This window comes from Aulonocara sp. 'chitande type north' Nkhata Bay, linkage group LG5 (genome assembly GCF_057382095.1).
Source record: "Aulonocara sp. 'chitande type north' Nkhata Bay isolate Kocher_YH1m ecotype deep benthic linkage group LG5, A_spYH_male_GT1.1, whole genome shotgun sequence".
Lineage (NCBI taxonomy): Eukaryota > Metazoa > Chordata > Actinopteri > Cichliformes > Cichlidae > Aulonocara > Aulonocara sp. 'chitande type north' Nkhata Bay.
Genome location: NC_141348.1, coordinates 47,308,728 through 47,331,245, shown reverse-complemented (window position 1 = coordinate 47,331,245; position 22,518 = coordinate 47,308,728). Strand labels below are relative to the sequence as shown.

Genomic DNA, 22,518 nt, shown 5'->3' with positions numbered 1-22,518 from the left:
GAGGGAGTTGAGATAGGCTGGGATGAGGGAGCTGACTGACTCCTCGTCATCGTTGAGGATCTTCTCTCCTCCGCCTTCCGAGCCCACTGAACTGGGTGACCGGACTCGGCCTGGGAGTGCTGTAACCCTGTTAGAACAGACACAGGCCTTAGAGTCAGAACAAGTACTTAGTAGAAGAGGCTAACATGGAGTTATTATTTAATAAACCGCGTAATACACCTGATAATATACTGTTCCAGAGAATACTTACGGAGGAGTATCCCTTGCCGAAGCTTCCTCTGTTCTTGGTCCTAATCTTGGTGAGCGCTGATTCAGCAATGTCCGCCCTCTCTTCGGCATCATCCAGCTCGTGCACGGTCTTCCTGTACTTTGCCAGGTTCATGTTAGCTTGTTCCTCCTGAAGTGACAGCAGTGTGAGTTAAAGCCCACAAACACCATGCTTGGAAACGTGTTCAGAGTAAGAGGATGAGGTGATGTACGGCCTCCTCTACTTGTCTCTTGTAGGCCTTCATCTTGTTTTGCAGCCTCTCCACCAGCTCCTGCATCCTCTGCTGGTTCTTCTGGTCCTCCTCCGACTGGAACAGCAGTTCCTTCAGCCGACGCTCGTTCTTCCGCAGCGTCTTCACTGTCTCAGCGTGCCGCTTTTGTTCAGAGTCCAGCTCCAGCTCCTTCACCTGCATGCAAAGAGTATCTACTATTGTGTGCAGGAAGGCGTCATATTTATCCACTGAGTGTTTAGTGAAGACACACTCTGTTACAATTTGCTGTTTGTCAAAAGTTCCATAAAAGCAGAAATGTGCTGCAGGCCAGACAACTTTGGTTGTATTCATTTGTAAATTTGACCTCTGACCTCACAGAGATCAAATGTGACAGGATATTTGTACTGTAATTTTCAGACCATAAGGCGCACTCAAAATCCTTTTATTTTCGCCTTATAATCCGGTGCGCCTTATGTATGAATTCTGGTTGTGCTTATTGACCTCGAACCGATTTTATGTGCTACACGGTGCACATAACATTATGGCTACCGTAGTCAGGAGCCTCGTGGAGTAATCTGGGTTCAAACCTTCGTCTGCTTCAGGTCCCGAAGTCAAAGGAACACTGCGGCATCACTGAGAGGTAAAAACGGTCGAAATTCTTTCATATTTAATAAAATGATCCAGGGGCGATTTCAGCCCATTTTTGGGGGTGCTTCAGCACCCCCAAAGATTTCTTACTTTGTTGACAATATTTGCTGTTCGTGTGACACACTACTAAAAATATAAAAGCACACAGTACTTGGTTGAGACGTAACACTTTAACAACAAAAGTATAGATAACCCCCCCTCCCCCCTCCCAAAGTGGTTTGTTCCAGCTCGTCTCTCCCCTGCTCTGGCTCTAGCGCTCTTGCTGCCAGAGCGATGGTGGCTGAGACGCAGCGGAGGTGTTAGTGCCTGGCTTAAAACAGGACATGTTAGCTGCATTTAACCTTCAGTTACTCTTTATATAGTTGGTAGGAGTCAGACCATTTTTCTTTTTAGCTGAAAAACATTACACCAGGTAACCTGCAGTGTTGAAAACGTGTTTTCCAACGATGTTGCTACCCTACAATCTGTCCTGCTCTGTAGTAAAATCAGCAACATTTGACCTTTCTGTTGCTCCTATTGAAATTTATATAGCTTATTTAAAATCTAAAACATAAAATTGTCCGTAGCCTACTGTTGTTACCACCCTGTTTGAAATGGATACTAACTAGCTGACTGACTGAATGCCCATTAACCTTATAACTCCTGTTGTGTGTGTGTGTACAGAGACAGCCAGGTTCATAATGGATATGAGGAAGTTTTTTCAGAAAAAAGGAGCCACATTCAGGTAAAAGTGTAAAATCAAATGATCCGTCAATCAAGAATAATGTTGGATCAGTGTTTCAATATTTATCTTTCATTAGATGTTCGTGTGGTTTGGTTATTTGCCTTTTGGTTGAAAGTACACTGAGAGAGGACTTTTTGTTAGTGATCTTAATAGTATTTTTTTTTATATTAATTTAATTTTTCATCTAATTGAATACAATCTATTTGTGTATGATTGTCAGTCCAAAGAGGGAGAGAGGAAAGAGGGAATGTGAGGAGAAAGTACAAGGTCAGGAAGAACCAGGTAAGAAAACAGACAGGGAACAGTGACAGGCACAACAGAAACTGTTAAACTGACAAAGAGAAAAAACCTGATTTTACTCACACAATCTGGAAGTTGTGTTCTCCCTATATTAAAGCTGCTGTACAGAATCTGCAAAACAAACTGGGTTGAAACATTTTTATCCTCTTTAACAACATTCCAACATAACATTATCATTGATTGGGGAGATTAAAATTAATGTTATATTTTTATGTGGTTCAGCCACAACTCTTCTAAAACCTCAGCCAGTAATAGGTAGGCCAACTTTTGGACCATCCAGTTGTCTGTATGACTGCTGCAGTACGTACATCACATTTGCACACAGAAAGAGCCAAACAGCCCTGGTGGAGTGAGGAGCTGTAAAGAGAAGCAGATGCTCTGTTTATATTCTAAAAATGTTTTAAGCTTGTTTCAAAGATTCTGTACTGCAGCTTTAAATGTTTTCCAAAAGCACACAGACACTTATCAGTGTTTCTCAAACCTTTTACAGTGTGTACCACCTGATAAAAATGTTAAGCTCTCCTAAGGACCACTATGAAAGCATGAAACTCATAAATCTTACAACACAAAATTAGTATCTGCAGTAAAGATTTTTTCATACATTGTATACATGCTACCACAGGCAAAGGTGCCTCCATTTTTATAGTTTTTATTAATATGTTGTAATAATTTATTTGTAATAATTTATTCTTTTTTGGGAGTGTTTTTTATGTGTCTGCATTATATTATACAAACACATTAAAAGTGAATCTCTGTCCAAAAAATGAACTCAGTTTACTTTTTACTCACTATGAGCATCGTTCATTATTCTTCCCCAGTAATTAAGGTTAGGAAATGTTTTTCCATTCCATTCAGAATCCATTCTTCTTTAGCAGCATTTAAATAACCTTTATCAGATTTGATGGTTTTGTTACAGACTTTTCAAAAAAGTGTTTTGCTTTTCTTTCACAAATGTGGGGATTAAATTGTTAAAATGTACAAAACAGTGATGTCATGTTTTGTGATGAGGACCCAGGCACATAGAGATTGATGAATTTAAGAATCTTATGATTTAATAAAGAAATTTGCAGACTTGCACAGAGATGGTAAAATTATGATGACTGATAACGGAGACGAAGACAACAGACGATGAGGACAGGGAGGATGCAGGATGAGTAAAGTGTATCTTAGCTGGCTGGGCAGCTCTCTGGGTGCTCAGCACCCCTAAAGCTCTGATCCTAGAATCGCCCCCGAAATGATCAGCGTTGCTGCTTTACAAGGTGTAACAATTAAGTTACACAACAATTAAGTCTCACTGCACTGGAACTTTAAAATCTTCACTATTAACTATTTTGCTGCTCAAAGCTAAAGCTACACATGACACAATGCATTTAGGTTATCTCGTGGAAATTAAACTTTCAGTTTATTTTTTGTTGTTACATTGATTTATTTTATCATCCAACATAACTCTAATACAAATAAATATTTTTCTTTTAAACATTGAGCGGCTTTGTGAACTTAAAGTGCTGTTCAGTCTGCACTGAACACATAACCTGATCCAGAGCAAGTTTTGCTCAGAGTTTAGGTTGAAATCACATTTTCACAGCAGCTCTAAGCATGATACTAAATGAAAAAACGGTTAATGCTTATACTTTTGAGTCACACCTGACTGAAACCATAAAACTAACTCATGTGGTTAAGTTACATCAGTACAAAATGCGTTGCATAGTTACAGGAATTTGCATACTGCCAGGACTGATTTACATAACTGGAATTACAGTAAACAGAACGATTTATCAGTACTGTGTCTTTTTATCAACACAAATATTCAGTCAAATAATTTCACTTTGATCTGGCAACAAACTAAAGAGATTTCCTTCATGAAACTATTGTAAAGCACCAATCAGTGGCCTGAATACAGCGAGTAATGTTAAAGTTGAAATGTTCAGAGAGTTAAACGAGCGGCTGAAATAAAAAAAACCCAAAACATTTATTTATATATACATTCAGAAAATTAAGAGTCTACAGGATTTCTCTCTTGTTTTGTTTGGAGCCACCAGTGTTTTCATTCATTTGTTTATCTAGTTTTTTATGTTCTTTACAAATTTCTAACTACATGTTCATTTGATATGACTGAAGTAGAACACATTCAGTTATTCCATTTTGTAAAGAGTGAAAGGTGTCAAACACCTCCTTTTCATCCAGCACCTGTTATTTCTACTCAGGGTTTTATGTTTTCTTGAAGCAGCTAACACAAAGAAAGCCTCTCTATGTAAAACGTGTGCCACGCCTCGAGGCTTGCTTGCGTCACAGTATTGTCTCTGTCCGAAGCCACATCGGTGTTTGTTTTCTTGTCTTTATATGGAGTTTGTCTTGGAGTCTGTGTTGTGCCGGGAGGCAGGTATTTGGTGACGTTGGACTCCATTGCTAAGGTAACATTGGCCAAAGTGACCCACCTTTTTCAATAGGAGCAAGAGAGAGGTCTTGAGCCTCAAAGTAGTTAGAATAGTCCCGTCGTAGAGTCAACAAGAGTCTGTTACATAGAAGTTAAACGACAAGCTATTAAAGACAACCAAGATAGTTAAGGAAGATTGATAAATGATAGGTGGACTCTACAGTTGGCTACAAAAGCAATAATCAGTAACATCTACAAGTAGTTTATGTTGTTGACATGACATGCAGTTATGCAGTAACAGCTACTGCATAATAAAAGCCTAGTAAACCATTTAAACAAAAACACAAAAGACAAAACAGTCACTCATCCACCTACTGGCTAAGAATGGTGGCAATAGCTGCTGCTTCTCATTCTACATGTGACCATGTGCAACAGTTGGAGAAAGGAAGCCATTGCTCGTCGCCACGGCCTTGAATACCAGCCATCGAATATAACAAACATCAACATCGTTGTCTAAACATGACTTGTAAACAGCCATGTGAAACCGTTGATCTATACATTATTCACTGCAAATGGATGTAGCCATGGCTACATTTGAGACATTGTGACTCATACTGAGTTATTTGAGCCGTTTAAAGTGTTCCTCTGTTCCATCTGCACTTAGCCTGCCAACTGTAAGAAATGTCCAACCCCTGTACTGCACACAGGCGTTTCTCCACAAAGCACTAAGTCATGTTTTGCTTGGGGATCTTATTTATTTCACTCAGTGACTTGCAGATTCATTTTTAAGTTTTATGTGATGCATACTTTTTTCTGGATTTGTTTGGTTAATATTCTGTCTCAATGAAAGCACAACACCATTAGAGACTAAGCTATTGCCTCATTAAATATGGTCCCAGTGGAAAGGTGGCTGTCAAGAAGCCATTTTTAAGGAAGGGAAATGTGGGCAAAGAGTCCGAGTTATGTTCATCACACATAAAACCGGACAGAAAGTCAGTGGCAACAGGTTTTGTGGAGTGCTGAATCCAAATTTAAAATTGTCAGTATGTATGCAGGATGTCAGGAGAGAGGTACAACAGTGAATGTAAAACACATCTGTAAAACATGGTGGAGGCTCTTTCATGCTTTGGGCTGCATTTCAGCAGGTGGTGCAGGGGATCGTGTCAAACTGACGGAATAACAAGTGCAGAAAAAACACATTTTGAGACAAAACACAATATTCAGGTGTCTCATTGGCAGTATTTTCATTATGTAGTATGACAATGATGGCAGGTACACTGTCAAGGCAGTAAAAGCATTCCTGGTTAGCAGTGTGGGAGCAGTATGGGACCATCTTGACTGAGAACAGAACAAAAAGCACCAACATGCAAATAAAAGCTTTGAATGTCCTTCAAAAAGCCTGCAGAGCTTTACATGAAAGCTGCCTTATTTTAGGCTGTACTGAAGAATAGTTAGAATTATACAGACATTATTTTTGCCTTATATACTGTATACTTGCACATGTGTAAGCACTTTTTCCAAAAACATCACTACACCCATTTCCCCAACATAATGAAATGACAAGTGGCTCAAAACATTTACACTGTACTATAAAAATACGACTACAGGCAAAATATTAAATTTTAAAAACAGCTTGTCCAAAATGTAATGTCTTATGATTTAACTGTTAGGTAAAAATGCATTTCACTGTGGTGGTTTGTCAGAAACAGCAAAGAGTTAAATGTACAATATTTCTGAAATATTGCGAATTACAAGTCTGTAAACTACTTTTTAAAATGCATAGTAATAAGATAGTGTAAAATAATTCACTGGTATTCAAGCTAGTTAGCACTGGGTAATATTACTATTCGGATACCCGAATAAATAAAATACGCAATAATTTTTACATTAGTATAAATTGTAAAAAAAGAGGGAAAAAGTATTTTTTTCATCTGCTCAATAACTCACCGGAAAAAGACGACAAGAGGGAAGAATAACTTCCGCTCGTGTCTGCAGCCTCGTCTCTTTAAACATTTCTGTTAACAATTTCTTAAAAGACTTTTTGTTCGCAGCTCGTAACCGTGTGTAATGATGTGTTTACAGACCCGTGATTCTGCACAGTCCGTGGAATAAGTGTGTCAGTGGGCTGGAACACGACCTGAGTGAGGCGGCTTCGTGTATAGACGATCTGTGCAGCAGTCCGTGCGGAGCAGAGTAACTGTCGGGGAAGATTCCCGGGTCCGTGAGTGAATCCGGGAAAGTTTTACACACGGACATGGCGTCAGGCCTGTGTTCTGCTGCCGTGTTGGCTCTGTTTGTGATCCTGTCCCCTTGTGTATCCGGTAAGTTTAATTATGTTCATCCTTAAACGGCCGCTGTGTTTTCTTGTAGCCGCTGACCATCAAGCAGTCTGTGACGTTACTTCAGACCACGTTTAGGGCGAAGTCAGTGACGTAGCGTCTAATTATCCGAAAACTTTTCATTTTTATGAAAGGCCATAAAACTCATCAAGACATGTTTTCTTTTGTTTTTTTTTAAGTTACAGCTTGTGTTTTAAACCTTTTAATAACACTGTAGGATTAGTTTGTTACAGACCCATAAAAAAAGAAATGAAAGTCATTTAAAAATAATATACAATCAGTCAGTGTCAGTGGCTATTTTCACATGTTTTAGGTTATAGTTTTTATCCACTATATTCTGGTCACTCGAGCTGCCCGCTAATTAACAAGAAACGCGTGAACGATCATTTAGCAGCAGTACAAACTACATCCTTCAGAGTGACCACCAAGTGGAAGCAGCAGGGTTTCAAACTCAGGGCTGAGCATAGATAAGTGTGTGAAAACATCACCTCTGTACAGCGTAGTACACTTTCAAGAGCTACAGTGACAGTGAATCACCAATTCCCTAAAAGTCAAAATGTTGCAGTGCTGAAAAGTTAATTTTAATAACTAATTGATTGACCTGAAATGAGCTAACTTTTGCTGCCCCTCTCTGATTTTCTCGGTCTGCTCTGTTACAGCAGGGGACGACTGCCTGGCCTACAGTGGTAAGGAAGCCCAGGAATGCCATAGAGGCTTTTGCTGTGGGGACTGCAACAGCAGATATTGTTGTTTAGATCCGTCAAAACGCTTTGATGAAGAAGAGTGGTATGTTTTCATTTTCAATCTGCAATCCACAAAAAAACCTGCATTTAGCTAGTTTGTGTAAAATGAACAATTTCCTATTTTAGAAAGTGATTTCTTTTTAAGTCTCTCTTTTCTCCCAGTATAAATGTGTTTAAGGCCACATTTAAGCTGTTAAAAAACAGGACACAATGTCTTCCTGCGCACGGCCATCAGCATAAAGCCAAAGTGCACTAGACTGAAACGAAGGCCTTCATTCACATAACATTCATCAGTGTGCTGCTTTGCTTACTCGCTGGAGGACTGACAGGGTATCTGGGTAGAAAAAGGGCTTTTGCATGCTGTGTGCTGGTTGTTGGAAGATAACACACCTACACCTGTTTTTCAGTCAGTGTTGCAAAAAACGTAGCAGACACAACTATAGCATGAGGAGTTGTTGCATAGTTGGAAGTTTTGAAAATCAACAGTAAACAGACCGTAGCCTAGCTGTAATACTTTGTTTTATTTTTGTTTTTTTCCTATTTTGTTTTGGGCATAATCCCTACTTTGCTTCTTTTTCAGCAGCAAAGATCCTGAAAAAAATTTTCAGGATCAGTTAACTGCTTTCAACAACAAAACATTACTCATTCTCATTGTTGGCATGAGCATCATCCCCTTTGTATTCCTCATCTTCTGCTGCTGCGTCTGCCCCAGCTGCTGCCTGTACAAGCTGTGCAACAAACGTGGTAAGTATTACTAGAACTAGTACTTTAATTTGGGTGATGCTTTTTTGACTGTACTCTGTTGTGAGCAAAGACAACTTTCGTCATTCGTGTGAAACTTCTGGAAGGCACCTTTACATTTACTACAGTTGGTGCATTGTAATGTAAAGTTATTGCAGTCAAAAAATATTGGCAGTTACAGATACATGAACAGATTCTCACACGCTTTCTCTGATGACGGATTTTACTTTACTCAAACCTCAGCGGACACAAAGTATAGTCAAGGCTTTAGATATGGATCTGAAGGCTGTTGTTTTGTGCCTTTTGGCATTTACAGAATATTTCAAGCTCTCAAAACACAATTTTCATGCATTGATGCCTTAAACTTAAGAGTAGGCACTGTGGCATGACGGAGTTTAAGGCACCTCATTTGTTTCTATAGTGGCTAAAAGATAAAACCCTATGAAAATGCGAATTAAACGTTCATCAGTAGCTGTTGACTTTCTTTTTTTTTCTTCTTCTCGATGTCTTTTATCAGAGATGAAAAAGTCCACAAAGACAATAATGTGATTATCTTTACTCACTGGTAGGGCTGCAACTAACGATTATTTTCATACTCGACTAATCTTAATTCCTTCGATTAGTTGACGAGTCAATGATTATTTAAACAAATCTCTGCTTCTTGTCGGCAAAACTTCTCATTCTAGTCTTCAGTAACTCAGCTGCTGAAACCTGTGAAACGTATCCGTCTTCTAGAACAAACCTGTTAGTCAACTAGAAAAGACGGCTGAGTTCCTCTGAATAGAGCCATATTCACAGTAAGTCGGAGCCTTGCAGGACAAAACATGTCAAACACTGAAAAAGATTAGTGATGCTGGATTTCACCTCCTGCCTGTGTGATGCAATATGCAAAAACCTAAAGTGCCCGGCTCAGTCAAATGAATGAAGTACTTGGAACACTTCATGTGAACAAGGACCTACAGTATTAGTGTGAGTCTGACATTTGGGTGATTTCTCATACATTGCAGTGATTGACTGGTGAGTTGGAGCATTTGTCTGAGACCATGAGGGCCTCGTTTGTAGACTGTTGGCTCACCTACCACATGACTTTTATTACCTCAGCAGTTTGGTCTGACAAGAAACAAAACAACTGAGATACAGAGCCTCCCCTGACCTAATGTTTCAGAATCACTGCAGTATTGGAGGCTTTGTAAACTTTTCAGCTCCTCATTGGTGTTTGATTAGGATTAGGTTACTCACTACAGCCTGTACATACTTATAGTTATAGAATATTCACAACATACTTCATACCGTGTACATTATAACATACCATAATAGACCCATTTCTGTAATATACTCACATATCTATATTATTGCTAATATATATTGTAATATATCTATATCACTAAAGCACTTCTGGATGGATGCAACTGCATTTCGTTGCCCTGTACCTGTGCATGTGCAATGACAATAAAGTTGAATTCTATTCTATTCTATTCTTTTGCCTTCCATTGGTGTTCTTGGTGAGCGTATATGCCACAGGGCAATGAGTCAACACGTCATCAGCGATAATTGGTGTTTAGAGTTTGTGCCTAAGTTTGATGCTGGTGTGATTTTTGGGGTCATGTCTTTACTTGATTTTTGCTTCTGCTTACTCTGAGTGCTTTAAATTCCTTGAGCTCAGCCGTATCAATTTTTCAAATACCAACTTTAAGGCGCTCAGAAACAGCTGTGTGGGGCTTTGAACTCTAGCATCTTTATTTTGTTTTTTGTTTTTTTCTCAAATGACATGAAAAGATCAGAGCCAGCAGTTAACTGATCCTACTGAGTATTGTCTCTGTAGCCAGAGAATCATTGTCAATATTTCAAACCTGTTAGACACAGCATAGCTGTAATTAGAGCTGGGCGATAGAACGATAACGATATGTATCGCGATATAACTTTTACTCGATAGAGAAATTAAGCTATCGCGATAGACCTCGCCGCTCTTGTCCTCTTAAAAAAAAAAAAAAAAAAAAAAAAAAGGTCAGCCGATCCAAATTAAGTAGCGCAGAGCCGAACCAATCACAGCCGCAGCGTCACGTCGCGTGACTTGTTACATACAGCACAAGTGCCAAGCCGCACGTGTGTTTGTTTGGGAAGCAGCCAGCGGGTAATGGAGCCAGCGCGTAATGGAGGAAATGAGTGTGCCGACTAGAAAAATCAACCGAGCGTGACCGAAGAGAAAACAGATGATGGTTCCAATGCCGGAGAGATTGTCGAACGGAAGAGCCATAGAAGTTCCGTAGTGTGAAGGTATTTCGGCTATTTCAAGTCTGACAAAAAACAGAGTAGCGTGCACTGTAAATTGTGCCGAAAGCAAGTCTGGAAATACAATAAACTGGTGCATGCGTCACACTGTGCGCCACGTTATTGTTTCGGTGAAATGAATTTCTACAATACTGTTAATTCTTCTCTCTGCAGTGTTTAAATGCTTACATATACACACAGTTACTGTCCGTCCACACATACGACTCGGTTCTGCTTCTATGCCGCAGCTTTGTTTACTTTTTCCCACCGAGGCTTCTAGACTTCTGATTGGCCAACATTTCTGCACGGTTAGGAATCTAGCGCCACCTGCTGCTTTGGCATGTTCATAGCAGCGTTTTCCTTCATTTCTGCCTTTATGTGTGGACGGGATTATTTTTTAAAACGAAAACGGAAAATCTCCGTTTTCAAAAATACCCGTGTACGTGTGGACGTAGCCTCAGTCTCTGACTGGAAGCGCTAATTCATCATTCGGCTTTTGTCAGACTAAAGTAACTGTTAAAACTGTTTGAAAAGCTCAGCTATACAACAAGGAGAGATTGAGAATTTCCTTTTAGTTCTCAGTTTATTTGATATTGACAAAAGTTAGTCAGTTTTGTCTGTTCTTCTGTAAAACAAACTAAGATTTATTTTTAGAATTAATATTTTGTTTCTAAGTGGAATTGACAATTTAGTCTGTTTCGTTTGTTCTATTTTGAAACTTAAACGCTTTAGCGGCTGCCTTTTGTGTAGTTTGCAATATTTGCCTTTATTTATCTGAAAAAGTCTCATGTTCCTTAAGTACATCTACCCTGTTGAACTTATTATGGGAAATAAATATTTAAATAAAAACAAGCTGCTGATTATTTCACATTTTACTTGTGAGCAACGGCACATTTAAATCTTACAAATATAGTTATTTGGCTTATATCGTGATAGATATCGTTATCGCCTGAAATGAAAAAAACATATCGTGATATGAAAAAATCTCATATCGCCCAGCTCTAGCTGTAATGATTCTATTATCCCCAGTCAGCCGATATTTACGAGGAGCAATAATAGTAGCAATAATGCTAATAGCAATAAGGATTATGTAATGCTGGATAAAATGCAGACTAAGATTTTATAGATTTTAATAATGAACGGGAATTTTGTTTGTTTTTTTACAGTTGTTATTTTCAGTAGGAATTTGAATACCATGTACTGTGCAAGGAAGCCTTGTGTTTTCATCACTTTGTCAATTCTTGACAGTAATGAAATTGCAAAACCCCTAAGGCTGCACAATTATAGCCAAAATGCTAATCCTTATCATTTTGCCCAATCTTAGGATTACTATTATCACGATTAGTCAATATAAACTAAATTAGGCCTTAAAATATTCATAATAAATTTAGAGACATCACATAACACAGATTTCATGTGCATGTCATGCTGTGATCCTGCTACTTTGCAAATATGTGTGCCGTAATAAAGCTGTTACTCATCATTCATTTAAATTCAGTGCCTCTCTTTGAGCAAAAAAATTACGTCAGTTTAAAGAAAATTGTACAAAAACTTAATGCAAAATTACATCAACACAGCCCTGCTTTCCCCATTGTGCTATATTCTTCTTAAATAAAACTTAATTGCAGACAAATAAGATATTTATTCATTTCCTAAAAGTAAAATATAAATTCTTTCACTCCATTCTTGGCATCTGCGTGATGGAAACTCATAGCAAAGTACTCAACCGATCTTAGAGCTTAATCTCTTTCCCCTTGGATGCTTTGCATATAGTGCCCGCATTGGCACTTTGGAAAGGTTATTCCCATGTAGGGCTGCTCGATTATGGCAAAAATGATAATCACGATTATTTTCACTGAAATTGAGATCACGATTATTTGACGATATTTATTTAACCCTTTAAGACCTAAATGGTAAATGGTAAATGGCCTGTATTTATATAGCGCTTTACTAGTCCCTAAGGACCCCAAAGCGCTTTACATATCCAGTCATCCACCCATTCACACACACATTCACACACTGGTGATGGCAAGCTACATTGTAGCCACAGCCACCCTGGGGCGCACTGACAGAGGCGAGGCTGCCTGACACTGGCGCCACCGGGCCCTCTGACCACCACCAGTAGGCAACGGGTACTATAGAACCAAGTCCACCAGAGCTTATATTATTTTTTTTACATGCTGTAGTGCCATTTGTGGGAGCATTTCAAGTTGCTATACATCAATACAACTGTTATAGCCCATATTTTAATAATATGTATGCATTAAGTCCATAGTAATTACATAAATTGCAAAAAAGTGCAAATAAACTACAAAAAAAATTGAAAATCGCTTTTGTTTTGTTTACATATATTTCTACTTGGAGAAATTTAAGAGGTTTATCCCTCAAAACTTTAAATACAATAAAGTTGCAAAAACTAGTTTACAACAACAGGAAATTTATTTTGAGTGTCTTCATAGTTTTATTTTGGAGATACAGTTTTTATATACTGCAGGAAAAACAAAAAACAATCCTATGATGCAAATTTGCAAAGAAAACAGCAAGTGCATCATTTCACTGTGGGAAGTGTTACGAACAGCTGATGGATCGGCAAAGCCTGTTTCTGGAATATTATGTTTTTGTTCCTGCAAGCGCTTTTTATGCAATTTTTGCAAAGCTTTATGTGGAACGAAACCGTGACCGAGGACAAGCTGATGGCATAAGATGTAAGTACAACTCCTCCGGTTTCATATGCAAAACAAATTATTGCGCTAGCTTACACGGTTCAGGTTCTACAGGGATTTAAAAATAGTTACACAACACGAAGCGTGCTGCTCTGACCGGCTTTAAAGGGTTAACAATGACTTTAAAAAATAATATAAAATAGTGTGCAACACCACTGAAGTTTTTTTACCTCTCTTTTCAACCAACAGCAGTCACTCTCTCCTCTCCAAATAACTTCTGCTTAGCTTTCCGAGCTTCCCTCGGGTCCTCTTAATCAGCGGTCTCCAACCTTTTTTGCGCCACGGACCGGTTTATGCCCGACAATATTTTCACGGACCGGCCTTTAAGGTGTCGCGGATAAATGAGGGAGGGGCTAATAATCGGCTCAGTCATTTTTAATGATCGTTGAAAGCCCAGATCGTAATCGTGATTAAAATTCGATTAATTGAGCAGCCCTATTCCCATGGATGTTTTATTCCTGCATGGCTCTTTAAAGACGTTTTCCCTTCTATTGGAACTCAGTCCTTGCTATTATAAATAGCAGTATTACTTCCAGTGTGGTTCCTGATGGTTTTAAACATGCAATTGTAAACCCTTTATTAACAAAAACCTGGCGCTGACCCCTCATTTCAAAAGTTCCATTCTTCTCAAAGTTATTGGAAAAAATTGTTTTTATCCATCTGAATATAGATACTAACGGTATGATGGAAGTTTTTCAGTCTGGTTTTAAACAGCTACACTCCACTGAAACAGCACTTTTACGTGTTTTTCTTTTTAGCTACTGATTGTGGAATTTCGGTCATCCTCGTGCTTTTAGATCTTACTGCAGCGTTTGATACTGTTGACCACAATATTCTTATCTCCCATGTGGAACACCTGGTTGGCATCAAAGGTGCTGCACTGAATTGGCTTCATTCATATTAGAGTCGCAGAACTTTCAGTGTTAATGTTGAAAAAGTCCACCTCAGCCCCATTTTCTTGTGAGGTGCCCCAGGGCTTAATCCTTGGCCCTCTTCTTTTTTCATTATAGGCTATTATGGGCAAACTTTCTGTTTTTAAATGTGCTATATTACCTAAAGCCTTAATTACTTACCTTGGCCAAATGAGATTGTGCTTCTTTGTGAGCTCTAGCGATACCACGAAGAGCTGTACAGGTTCGCTTTTATGTACATCTGAGTTGATGTTGGGTGATTAACCTTAGCAACAATTGCATTTTTTTTACTTCACCTTGCAGGTGTGTTTTCAGGTGGTTGAATAAGTTCGCTGTGCTGCTTTGTGGTCCTGACACAAATCTACAGCACTCTTCGCAGATGATTTCTTCTTGGTTAACATGATTGTTCTAAATCCAAAACAGCAGACCTGCTTTTGGAAGCAAGCTCGCTTTCTGCTGCTCCAGACATTTGATTTTTGTTTTGACCGTCTGTTGCCTGTCTTTGATGTAGTGTTACTCCTCCGGGCTACGATGCAGTGAACAGCTGTGATTGGCGCGCGTAAGGTGTAGCGCTGGGATTTTGGAGTGCTCAATTTGCTTTGCGATCTGTTGGAGAAGCATGCATTTTCAATGTCATTCAAATAATTCTACATTCCTAATCTCCACCCCTGCCCATCAAATGATTGCTGAATTTGCTTTTTTTGGTCCCTTCTACTTGGGACAAAATTTCTTTTTTATTTAAATAAGCAGGCTGTGCCTTTCCTGTGCTTGCCTGTAGTTTCTAGTGTTATTTTTACGATGTACATGAAATGTGATCGGTGCAAAGAATCTGCAGATCTACCTCTGAGCAGTAAACACTTAGGTTGCTGTGAGGATTTCTTGTTGCTTGGTTGTGACCAGCCCCATTAATAGGCTGTTGTTTTAAACATGTTAGTCAAAAACAGCTGAAAAACAGCTCAGATGTATGTGCAACCTACAATCACAGGTCCATCTACTTCTCAGGTTCAGAGCATATCAGCATGTTCGGTGGCCTCCAAAGTTTATTCATCGCTAATGTTTGACTCATAAATGCATAATTGTCCTCACACATGAATGTTTAACTCTGAGTCTCTAGACTTTTATAAATAGACAATGTCTTAATCTTAATTTAACCCCCTTAGTGCTGGTTAGATCCCATGTGTTCATTTAACATGTACATATAGTGTTTATGTTTTTAAATCATTACTACTTGTTAGTTTTGTGTAAATGTGTTCATGTGACATGATAAAGAATGGGTTACTGTACATAACGTAATGTAATTACATGGAAATGCGTGACATGATTAAATTATGTTCAACCAACAGTTTGTCGTGTCAAATAAACACATTTCTATTTTGCAAACTGGTACTTTAGCTGACTGTTGTCAGTATTTACAGTCAACCATTTTTACATTTCCGACTTCCTGTCAGTTTGGTCAGCTCGTAAATGTTTTGCCGTTAGGGGAAGTCCTTCTGGCAGAGAGGCTACAATAAAGTGAGGAACACAATGTGGCATCTTTGGCTTAAGCCGCTGCATGATGGGATCAAATCCAGGAATGTCAGAGCTCCACCCTGTGTGACTCATTGTTTCCATGACAACCCCACGTCATTTACAGGAAGTGGTTGTGATGACACCCACTGTTTAAAGACACCTTGTTTTCCACAAGTTTTCTTTTTTCCTGTTCTAAGCAGTGCCTTTTCATTTTCACTGTACTTACGCAGAGATCAGTTTACACTCTGACGATGATAAAAATCTCTCAAAGAGTTTCTTTGAGTCTCTGTAAACTTCAAAAGTGTAAATCTGTGTATATTCAATAAGCAAACGACATCATGTTTAGTTTCTTTGATGCAGACCTTAAGGAGAGGATGATAAATTATGTATCTTAACTCAAAGTGCACCATTTGCTCTTCTCCTTCCTTAAAAATTTATTTTTGAATCTTTATTAGAATATTACCTATAAATGACAATACACATTAAAGGTGTTTTGGATAATATGTAGCATGTTTCTCCATTTCTAACTTTTTGTTACTTATTTGCTTACACCTGTGATAGAGGCCACTACCCAGGTCACAATGGTCAGCAACACTCCTCAGCATCCAACGGCAGCACCTGGGCCCCCTGAATCCTACCAGGAAATGCCCCACCATCTACCCCAGCCTGGCTACCCAGCTCAGCCCATCCTCACACCGCCCTACCATGGACAGTCATTCACAGTTGGACCACCGCCATCTTATCAGGAAGCCAGTGAGTGTGGTTTATGATTTGCCTTGAGCTCTATTCTAGGAAGCAGGTTTAGCTAACAAGTCTGAGTTTGTTAACTGCGAGCTGAGAGAAACTCCTGTTTTCTGTTAGTTACTGGGAACAGACCCTGAGCTTCTCTCTGACTCCTCCCGTCCTGCTGGACCTGAACCACTTGTGTGACACACTGAGTCATTTTCTTATTCATAAAGTCGCTGTCAGCGTTCACAGCGTGGAAGTGTACATTTTTACAGAAACTAAAACGCTATGGGATGTTTTGGTATTTTGTGTAATTAACGTGAGAGCTTTGACAGCCATGAATAAGTGATGACAGCAATTACATCACTGTTTTATGATCAGCTCAGAATAAAATCTATATAGTCTATAACTTGGCCAGTAATGTTTTCAGACTGTCAGCCAGTTTCCTTGCAAAAGCTAAGACTTTTCTTATAACATGTTTGTCTCTACTGATGTGATTTTACATTCATTAAAGACTCAGAAAGCTGCCTTGCTTTTTTCAGTTCAATGTGATAGTGCTATGGCTGTAAGAGCCATTATCTATCAGTGAAGACTGAAATCAGATTATAACAGATTAAACTGGGGAACATTTTTTCTGAGAATCTCATTATGCATTTCTATCCAGTAATGGCAGAAACACAAAAAAGGAAAAGAAAAAAGAAAGAAATGTTTAGAGAATAATTATTCAAACAACAAAATGGTCATAACCTGCTGTGAAGGCAGGTTTTCATTTAATAAACTGACCTGAAGGTGGAGTCTGTTGCTGTCTGGGTAACTAATATCACAGATCCATCAGTAAACTGTGTCTAATGAGTTTCTGTAGATTTTTATCATCAGTTCCTGGTTCCTACATTTTGTCCCTGTCAGGTTACAGCTGAATAATTAGAAAAGATTGATTTAAAAATCAAATGCAACATTTGGATTCCAGCTTTCCAGCAGACATTAAAAGTGATGATGAAAGAGGGACGATCAATATCCTGCTCAGCACTGAGTGGTCTTCATATTTCTCATGCTCTTTATTTACCTGTTGCCATGGTGAATCGTGATGCCACAACTCCATTGATCATGGCTTTCTTTCTTTACTAATGCAGATGCTTAACTCTGGGTGAATATACTCAAGGTTGATTGAACTAAATCTGATCAGCTGTTCTGAAACAGGAAACTCAGAGTTATCTCAAAGTGAATCAACTCAGTTTATTTTTAAACTTAGTTTTTTGTAAATGCTTCCTGGAAAAGAGGCCCGTATTTAACTAAAGAGAATATATTTGTTTGCAGAACCAGGTGAAAGGTAGGCTTTGAAACCCAAAACTGCGCATCTGTGGAAATATTAATAGTAGGGCTGCCACAAACGATTATTTTGATAGTCGACTAGTCACAGATTATTTTTGCGATTAGTCGACTAATCAGATCATCATCCATTGGACGCACAGCGTACAGCTTATTGCACCAGCAGCATCTGATCTGCTCTTATATAACTATCATTAGCTTACAGCTTTAAGTGTTTAAGGTCTGTGCTAACTAAAAATAAAGACAAGATGATAGTTTATTAAATTTTAATGAAATTTGCAGATTGTTTCGGTGAAGTTTAATAAACTCCTTGCTATCTAAAATATAACGGGACACCGGAGTATATTCTCGAGCATCTCACACTTCTGATAATCAGTTGTCTTCTTAATGTTTATTCAGCTGTGTAAAAACTTTTTGGCTGAGAAACTTTAAGCTCAGCCAAACCGATTTACTCAGGAACAAATAAAATACTAAAAAAAAGCCAAATAATAACATTTTGAAGTTATCTAAGTGACTTGTATATGTTTAACCTGAGTAGCGAAAGATGGCAGTGGGTTTGAAAACGATCTGCCGGGAGTCCGGTGTTCTCACGGCTCTAGTGAGCCTGTAACCCCGGCTAGCTATCGAGCTAGTGGGTAACAGACGTCTCCGAAAACGTCGGAGCGCTTTTGAAAATATGTGGTGTCCTGATAAACTGAGCAGATATTTGAGGTTTACACAGCTACATTCTCGCCTGAAAATATGCTAAACGTTTATTTTGTGACCCAGAAAGAATAATAAGAGTAATATTAAAACTAACTAGCTGCCGCCATTGTTGGAAACTGAGCTGGGCTGCGCTATGAATTCTGGGACACAGCTTCTTCTTCTTCTTCTTCTTCTTCGGGGTTTAACGGCAGCTGGCATCCTTGTAGATGCAGTGCTGCCATCTTCTGTTTCAGTCCGTTATTACACTCTTAAACCCTACTACTTATTCCTGCGTCTTTTGGGATCTTACAAAGCTTCAAACGACGCGTCGACTATTAAATCAGTCGTCGACGATTTTGATAGTCAACGTAATCGTGGCAGCCCTAATTAATTTGAAGCTCCTGACTCGGGGGGGGAGGAGCTTCAATGTACAAAATATTTCTACAGAAGTTCATTTAGCCTCTGAGGCAGAAGCTTGTTTCTGTGAGTCATGTTGTGTAAAATACTGCGACTGGCTAAAGTAAAGGTGATGAATCTGCGTCATCAAAATATACAATATATATATATACAGAAAAAAATATACACAGTAAATAAACACAAATAAACACATCCATTACTGCCAGAGACTTTTTTTAATATAATATTTCTTCTTATGCTACAGAACTTCAGCTGTGGTTACTTTTTTAGTGCTGTCTGCATGTTCAGTCTCATGTAAGCTCTTTTTTCACTTTCCAGTCAGTCCTGCCTATCCTCCGATGCCTTATGGCCAGGCTGCGTTCATGCCCCGGCAGCCAGCATACCCCCAGCCACCGTGCCCCCAGCCGAAGCCCAGTGCTCCACCTGCAACTCCAGACTTTCTTGCTCAGCCTGCATATAATCCAGGTTTTGCTTCATCACCACACTAGGCTGGATCGTGGACATCAGTACAGCCCCAGGAAGTGCTTTGAGCCTTTTTCCCTGTACTCGCATGTAAGTCACGTTACATGGGAACAAAGTGCAATATTTATCATTTCAGGAATACATATATATTAGTTTAGCCTTAATGTTGCTTTCACTGATATATGGCAGTGACCTGTGTCATGTAACTTCATGCTCATATCAAGCTTGGTGGTCTCCCCTCTTTTAAACTTGGATAGTGTTACTGAGTCCATGTTATGATTTCCTCTACAGAACTGTGCTAAGTGATAACAGATATTGATTTTTTTTTTTTCCTTTGTGCTTTTGTGTAAAGCAATTTTTCCGGCTTATCTCACTATTTAAATTCTATTATGGAAAATGCAGTGCCTTTAGACAACTATTGTGATTTCCTGCAAATATGACTTTCTTTGATGATTTAATTGACTAGTTTTACATTGAGAAGTTTGAATTGTTAATTTGCTGACTCTGTCTTTTCCCGAGTGTTCCGTTTCCTGTTCTAAAACACTCTCTAAATCTTTTAGCGATGTTCCAGTAATGATTCAGTTTTACATAAAGTCCCAGCTTTGTTAAAAACAGGACTGAGCCAAAATGCACTGCGAGGTTTACCAAAGGAGTCTTTTATGTTCAGTGAACTAAACATCAACTTGATTGACGCGTGTTAAATATGAGAAAGACTTGTGCCTACAAAAAGCATGCATGGAACTTAAAAGAAAAATATTTTAAAGCATTTTATTCTATTTATTGATCCATTTGAGTCACAAAATGTTGTCACATTTACTCGGCTATCTTAATAACAGCTTCACTCAAATGAGCCTTGATGTTTTGCAGCGTGCAGTTTTTTTAAATGCTGCCATCGAACCTGTTAAATGTTATTAGAACACGAATATTTCTTTTTTTTGTTGTTATTGTTTAAAGTGCCCCGTACGAGTGAGGGTTTGTTCGTGTGTTGTTTCACTGTTGTTATGGAAAAAGAGCCATCACTTCCGCTTTCTGTTGACTGAAGTTACTTGAACATCATTTACAGATGTGACCTTTTTCTTGTGCATCTGCTGACCCAGCAGTACAGTCACAAACTCGTGTGCCAGTTTACATTTTGATGTTCTGTGAAAATCTCATCATCTTTCTTTGTTTAGACTCTTACATTTCAGTGTCGCTTCTCTGTAGACACCATCTGCCAGTTAATGAAAGGGATGCAAGGTCACATGTTTGTAGTTTAGACCATTGATGTAAGAAGTATTTTAATCCAAAAACACTTTGTAGTATGCTTTCCTTTTGTCTAAACTGTGTATGTAGGAATACTGTTTATTTGTTTTTTTATATATTTTTGGTTAGTCATATTTCAATTTTGTGGAGAAAAAATACTTTATTGTGATGTTCATTAAAGTGTATGTTTTCTTTTTTCCTCAGTTTTTGGTTCTTGAATATTATTAATGATGGTCATACTGCAGTGTGTTTATTCATAATGCAGTACATGAATGATAGCAGATGAATTAGGATGTTAATGTGTGCATGAACTACACACATTTCTCCCACTGCATCTCTAAGAGAAAAAAACGGTAATGGAAAGTGTTTCTCTCTCGCTCTCTCGCTGTCTCCCTTTTTCTTGTCGATATTTCCTGTGTATTTTTCTGGTTTTGAGGATTTTTTTTTTCTATTGCTGATGCTTGAATATACAGTGGAACCCCGACTTACGAAATTAATTCGTTCCCGAGGGTCTTTCGTGAGTCGAACATTTTCGTAAGTCGAAGCACCCATCGCGCGTTTTGAGTGAGGCGATGCTGAACGATAGGCTATAGGCTAATTGCTAACTAGTACAACAATATGTCGTTCAAGTGGAACAGCGAAGTGCAAGTACGGAAGCCAAGGGGTTGTCACATGATTCGGAAGGCATTGTGGGCATTGTAGGCTCAGCCAATCAGATCCAGTGGATTTCGTTACGCGGGCATTTTGCCGTAACACGGGCAGAAATATTGCCGTTCAGAGCCTTCGTAACTTGAATTTTTCGTGAAACGGGGTATTCGTAAGTCGTGGTTCCACTGTACTTTTAATTGCATTTAATACATGTTTGTTTTTTTCTTTGTACAGTGGCGTTTTGGACAGAGTGATTTCCAGAGACGATGCATTTTTAAAAACATTTTAAAATGTTTTAGTGTACATATTTAATCCATTCATTCTACGTACTTATTGTAAAAACTCCCACTGCTAAATTTATCCAGAGAAAGAATTATCTCAAAGGTTTTAAGGCTTAAACAAGCTTTATTTGTATAAGAAATTACATTTTTGTAGTTTGTAGCCTTCCTCTTGTGGATGTACTGGTGCGTGATGTAAGTGCATGTTTCAACATAAGCATATCAGTAAGTCAACATTTGCTTGTGTAGCTAGGTGGAGAAATGATGGGTAGATGATTCTCCTGTCCACTAGTGGGCGATAGCATGCTTTGAGCATCTTCTGTGGTTAGTAGCTGAAGGGGGACAAAAAGGACAAATACCTGGACAGGAAACAGGAAGTCCTTTTTTTTTTTTTTATTAGTAAAATTAACATACAAACAAAATGCACCATATATTACACATTCAGAGAATAGACATTCCTTACATATTAGCAACTTTCATATATAGGAAAAACAAAATATAAAGATGGGGTCACATAATTTAACAGATTATTAACTCACTAAATCAAAATCTTCCACAAAGGAAACAAAAAGAGCAGCCTTTTTCTTTTTAATTAAAGTCAAAGATTTAACCAACAGGTTTAAGTCGTTTTTTCCAGTAAGCTAGTGTTGGTTTGGTCTTAAAAAAAAAACAATATTTATGTATAAATTGCTTGCACAAGATTAATAACACATTGACACCATAATTAGCTTTCTTTTCTTTCAAAAACACTCCAAACATTACCATATTTAAGGTAAATGGGGGTAATTTGAATCCCACTGGAATAAAGCCAGGTATGAAAATCCAACCAAAAAATTTGTTTAAAATTGCACAAAAATAATAGATGGTCCAAATCCTCCTCTTCTGTTTCACAAAATACACAATTACCAGTTTCTATTTTGAATCTATCACCAAGGAGTCTATTTGTCGGGTAAATTTTATTCAAGATTTTAAATTG

The 22,518-nt window shown here is 38.4% G+C and overlaps 2 protein-coding genes across 4 annotated transcripts; one reads left to right on the top strand and one right to left on the bottom strand.

Moving 5' to 3' along the window:
* Window positions 1–830, bottom strand: LOC147331538 (putative uncharacterized protein MYH16). Of its 2 annotated transcripts, none has more exons than XM_086294366.1 (3): window positions 492–830; window positions 251–397; window positions 1–127 (listed from the first exon to the last, which is right to left on the bottom strand). In XM_086294366.1, the coding sequence occupies exons 1-3, from the start codon at window positions 828–830 to the stop codon at window positions 47–49; spliced, it is 567 nt and encodes a 188-aa protein (XP_086150492.1). In that variant the 3' UTR covers window positions 1–46. The 2 variants fall into 2 exon arrangements, with proteins under 2 accessions (XP_086150492.1, XP_086150493.1); XM_086294367.1 differs by having other exon boundaries at window positions 480–680.
* Window positions 831–6,486: 5,656 nt separating this feature from the next.
* LOC147331537 (protein shisa-4-like) lies at window positions 6,487–20,836 on the top strand. 2 transcript variants are annotated; one of them, XM_086293956.1, is made up of 5 exons: window positions 6,487–6,846; window positions 7,524–7,650; window positions 8,188–8,351; window positions 16,321–16,512; window positions 19,231–20,836. In XM_086293956.1, exons 1-5 carry the CDS (start codon window positions 6,780–6,782, stop codon window positions 19,398–19,400), a joined length of 720 nt encoding a protein of 239 aa, XP_086150082.1. In that variant the 5' UTR covers window positions 6,487–6,779; the 3' UTR covers window positions 19,401–20,836. The 2 variants fall into 2 exon arrangements, with proteins under 2 accessions (XP_086150082.1, XP_086150083.1); XM_086293957.1 differs by having other exon boundaries at window positions 8,191–8,351; window positions 19,231–20,835.
* The last annotated feature ends 1,682 nt before the right edge of the window (window positions 20,837–22,518 follow it).

What these genes read in the sequence shown, in the direction of transcription:
- LOC147331537 (XM_086293956.1), top strand. Translation starts at nt 6,780, where the DNA reads ATGGCGTCAGGCCTGTGTTCTGCTGCCGTGTTGGCTCTGTTTGTGATC. An exon ending in CGCTTTGATGAAGAAGAGTG is followed by an intron (nt 7,651 to 8,187) that starts GTATGTTTTCAT and finishes CTTCTTTTTCAG; the next exon opens with CAGCAAAGATCCTGAAAAAA. An exon ending in CAAGCTGTGCAACAAACGTG is followed by an intron (nt 8,352 to 16,320) that starts GTAAGTATTACT and finishes CACCTGTGATAG; the next exon opens with AGGCCACTACCCAGGTCACA.
- LOC147331538 (XM_086294366.1), bottom strand. Translation starts at nt 830, where the DNA reads ATGAATACAACCAAAGTTGTCTGGCCTGCAGCACATTTCTGCTTTTAT. An exon ending in TGAAGGCCTACAAGAGACAA is followed by an intron (nt 398 to 491) that starts GTAGAGGAGGCC and finishes CTGTCACTTCAG; the next exon opens with GAGGAACAAGCTAACATGAA. An exon ending in TCGGCAAGGGATACTCCTCC is followed by an intron (nt 128 to 250) that starts GTAAGTATTCTC and finishes CTGTTCTAACAG; the next exon opens with GGTTACAGCACTCCCAGGCC.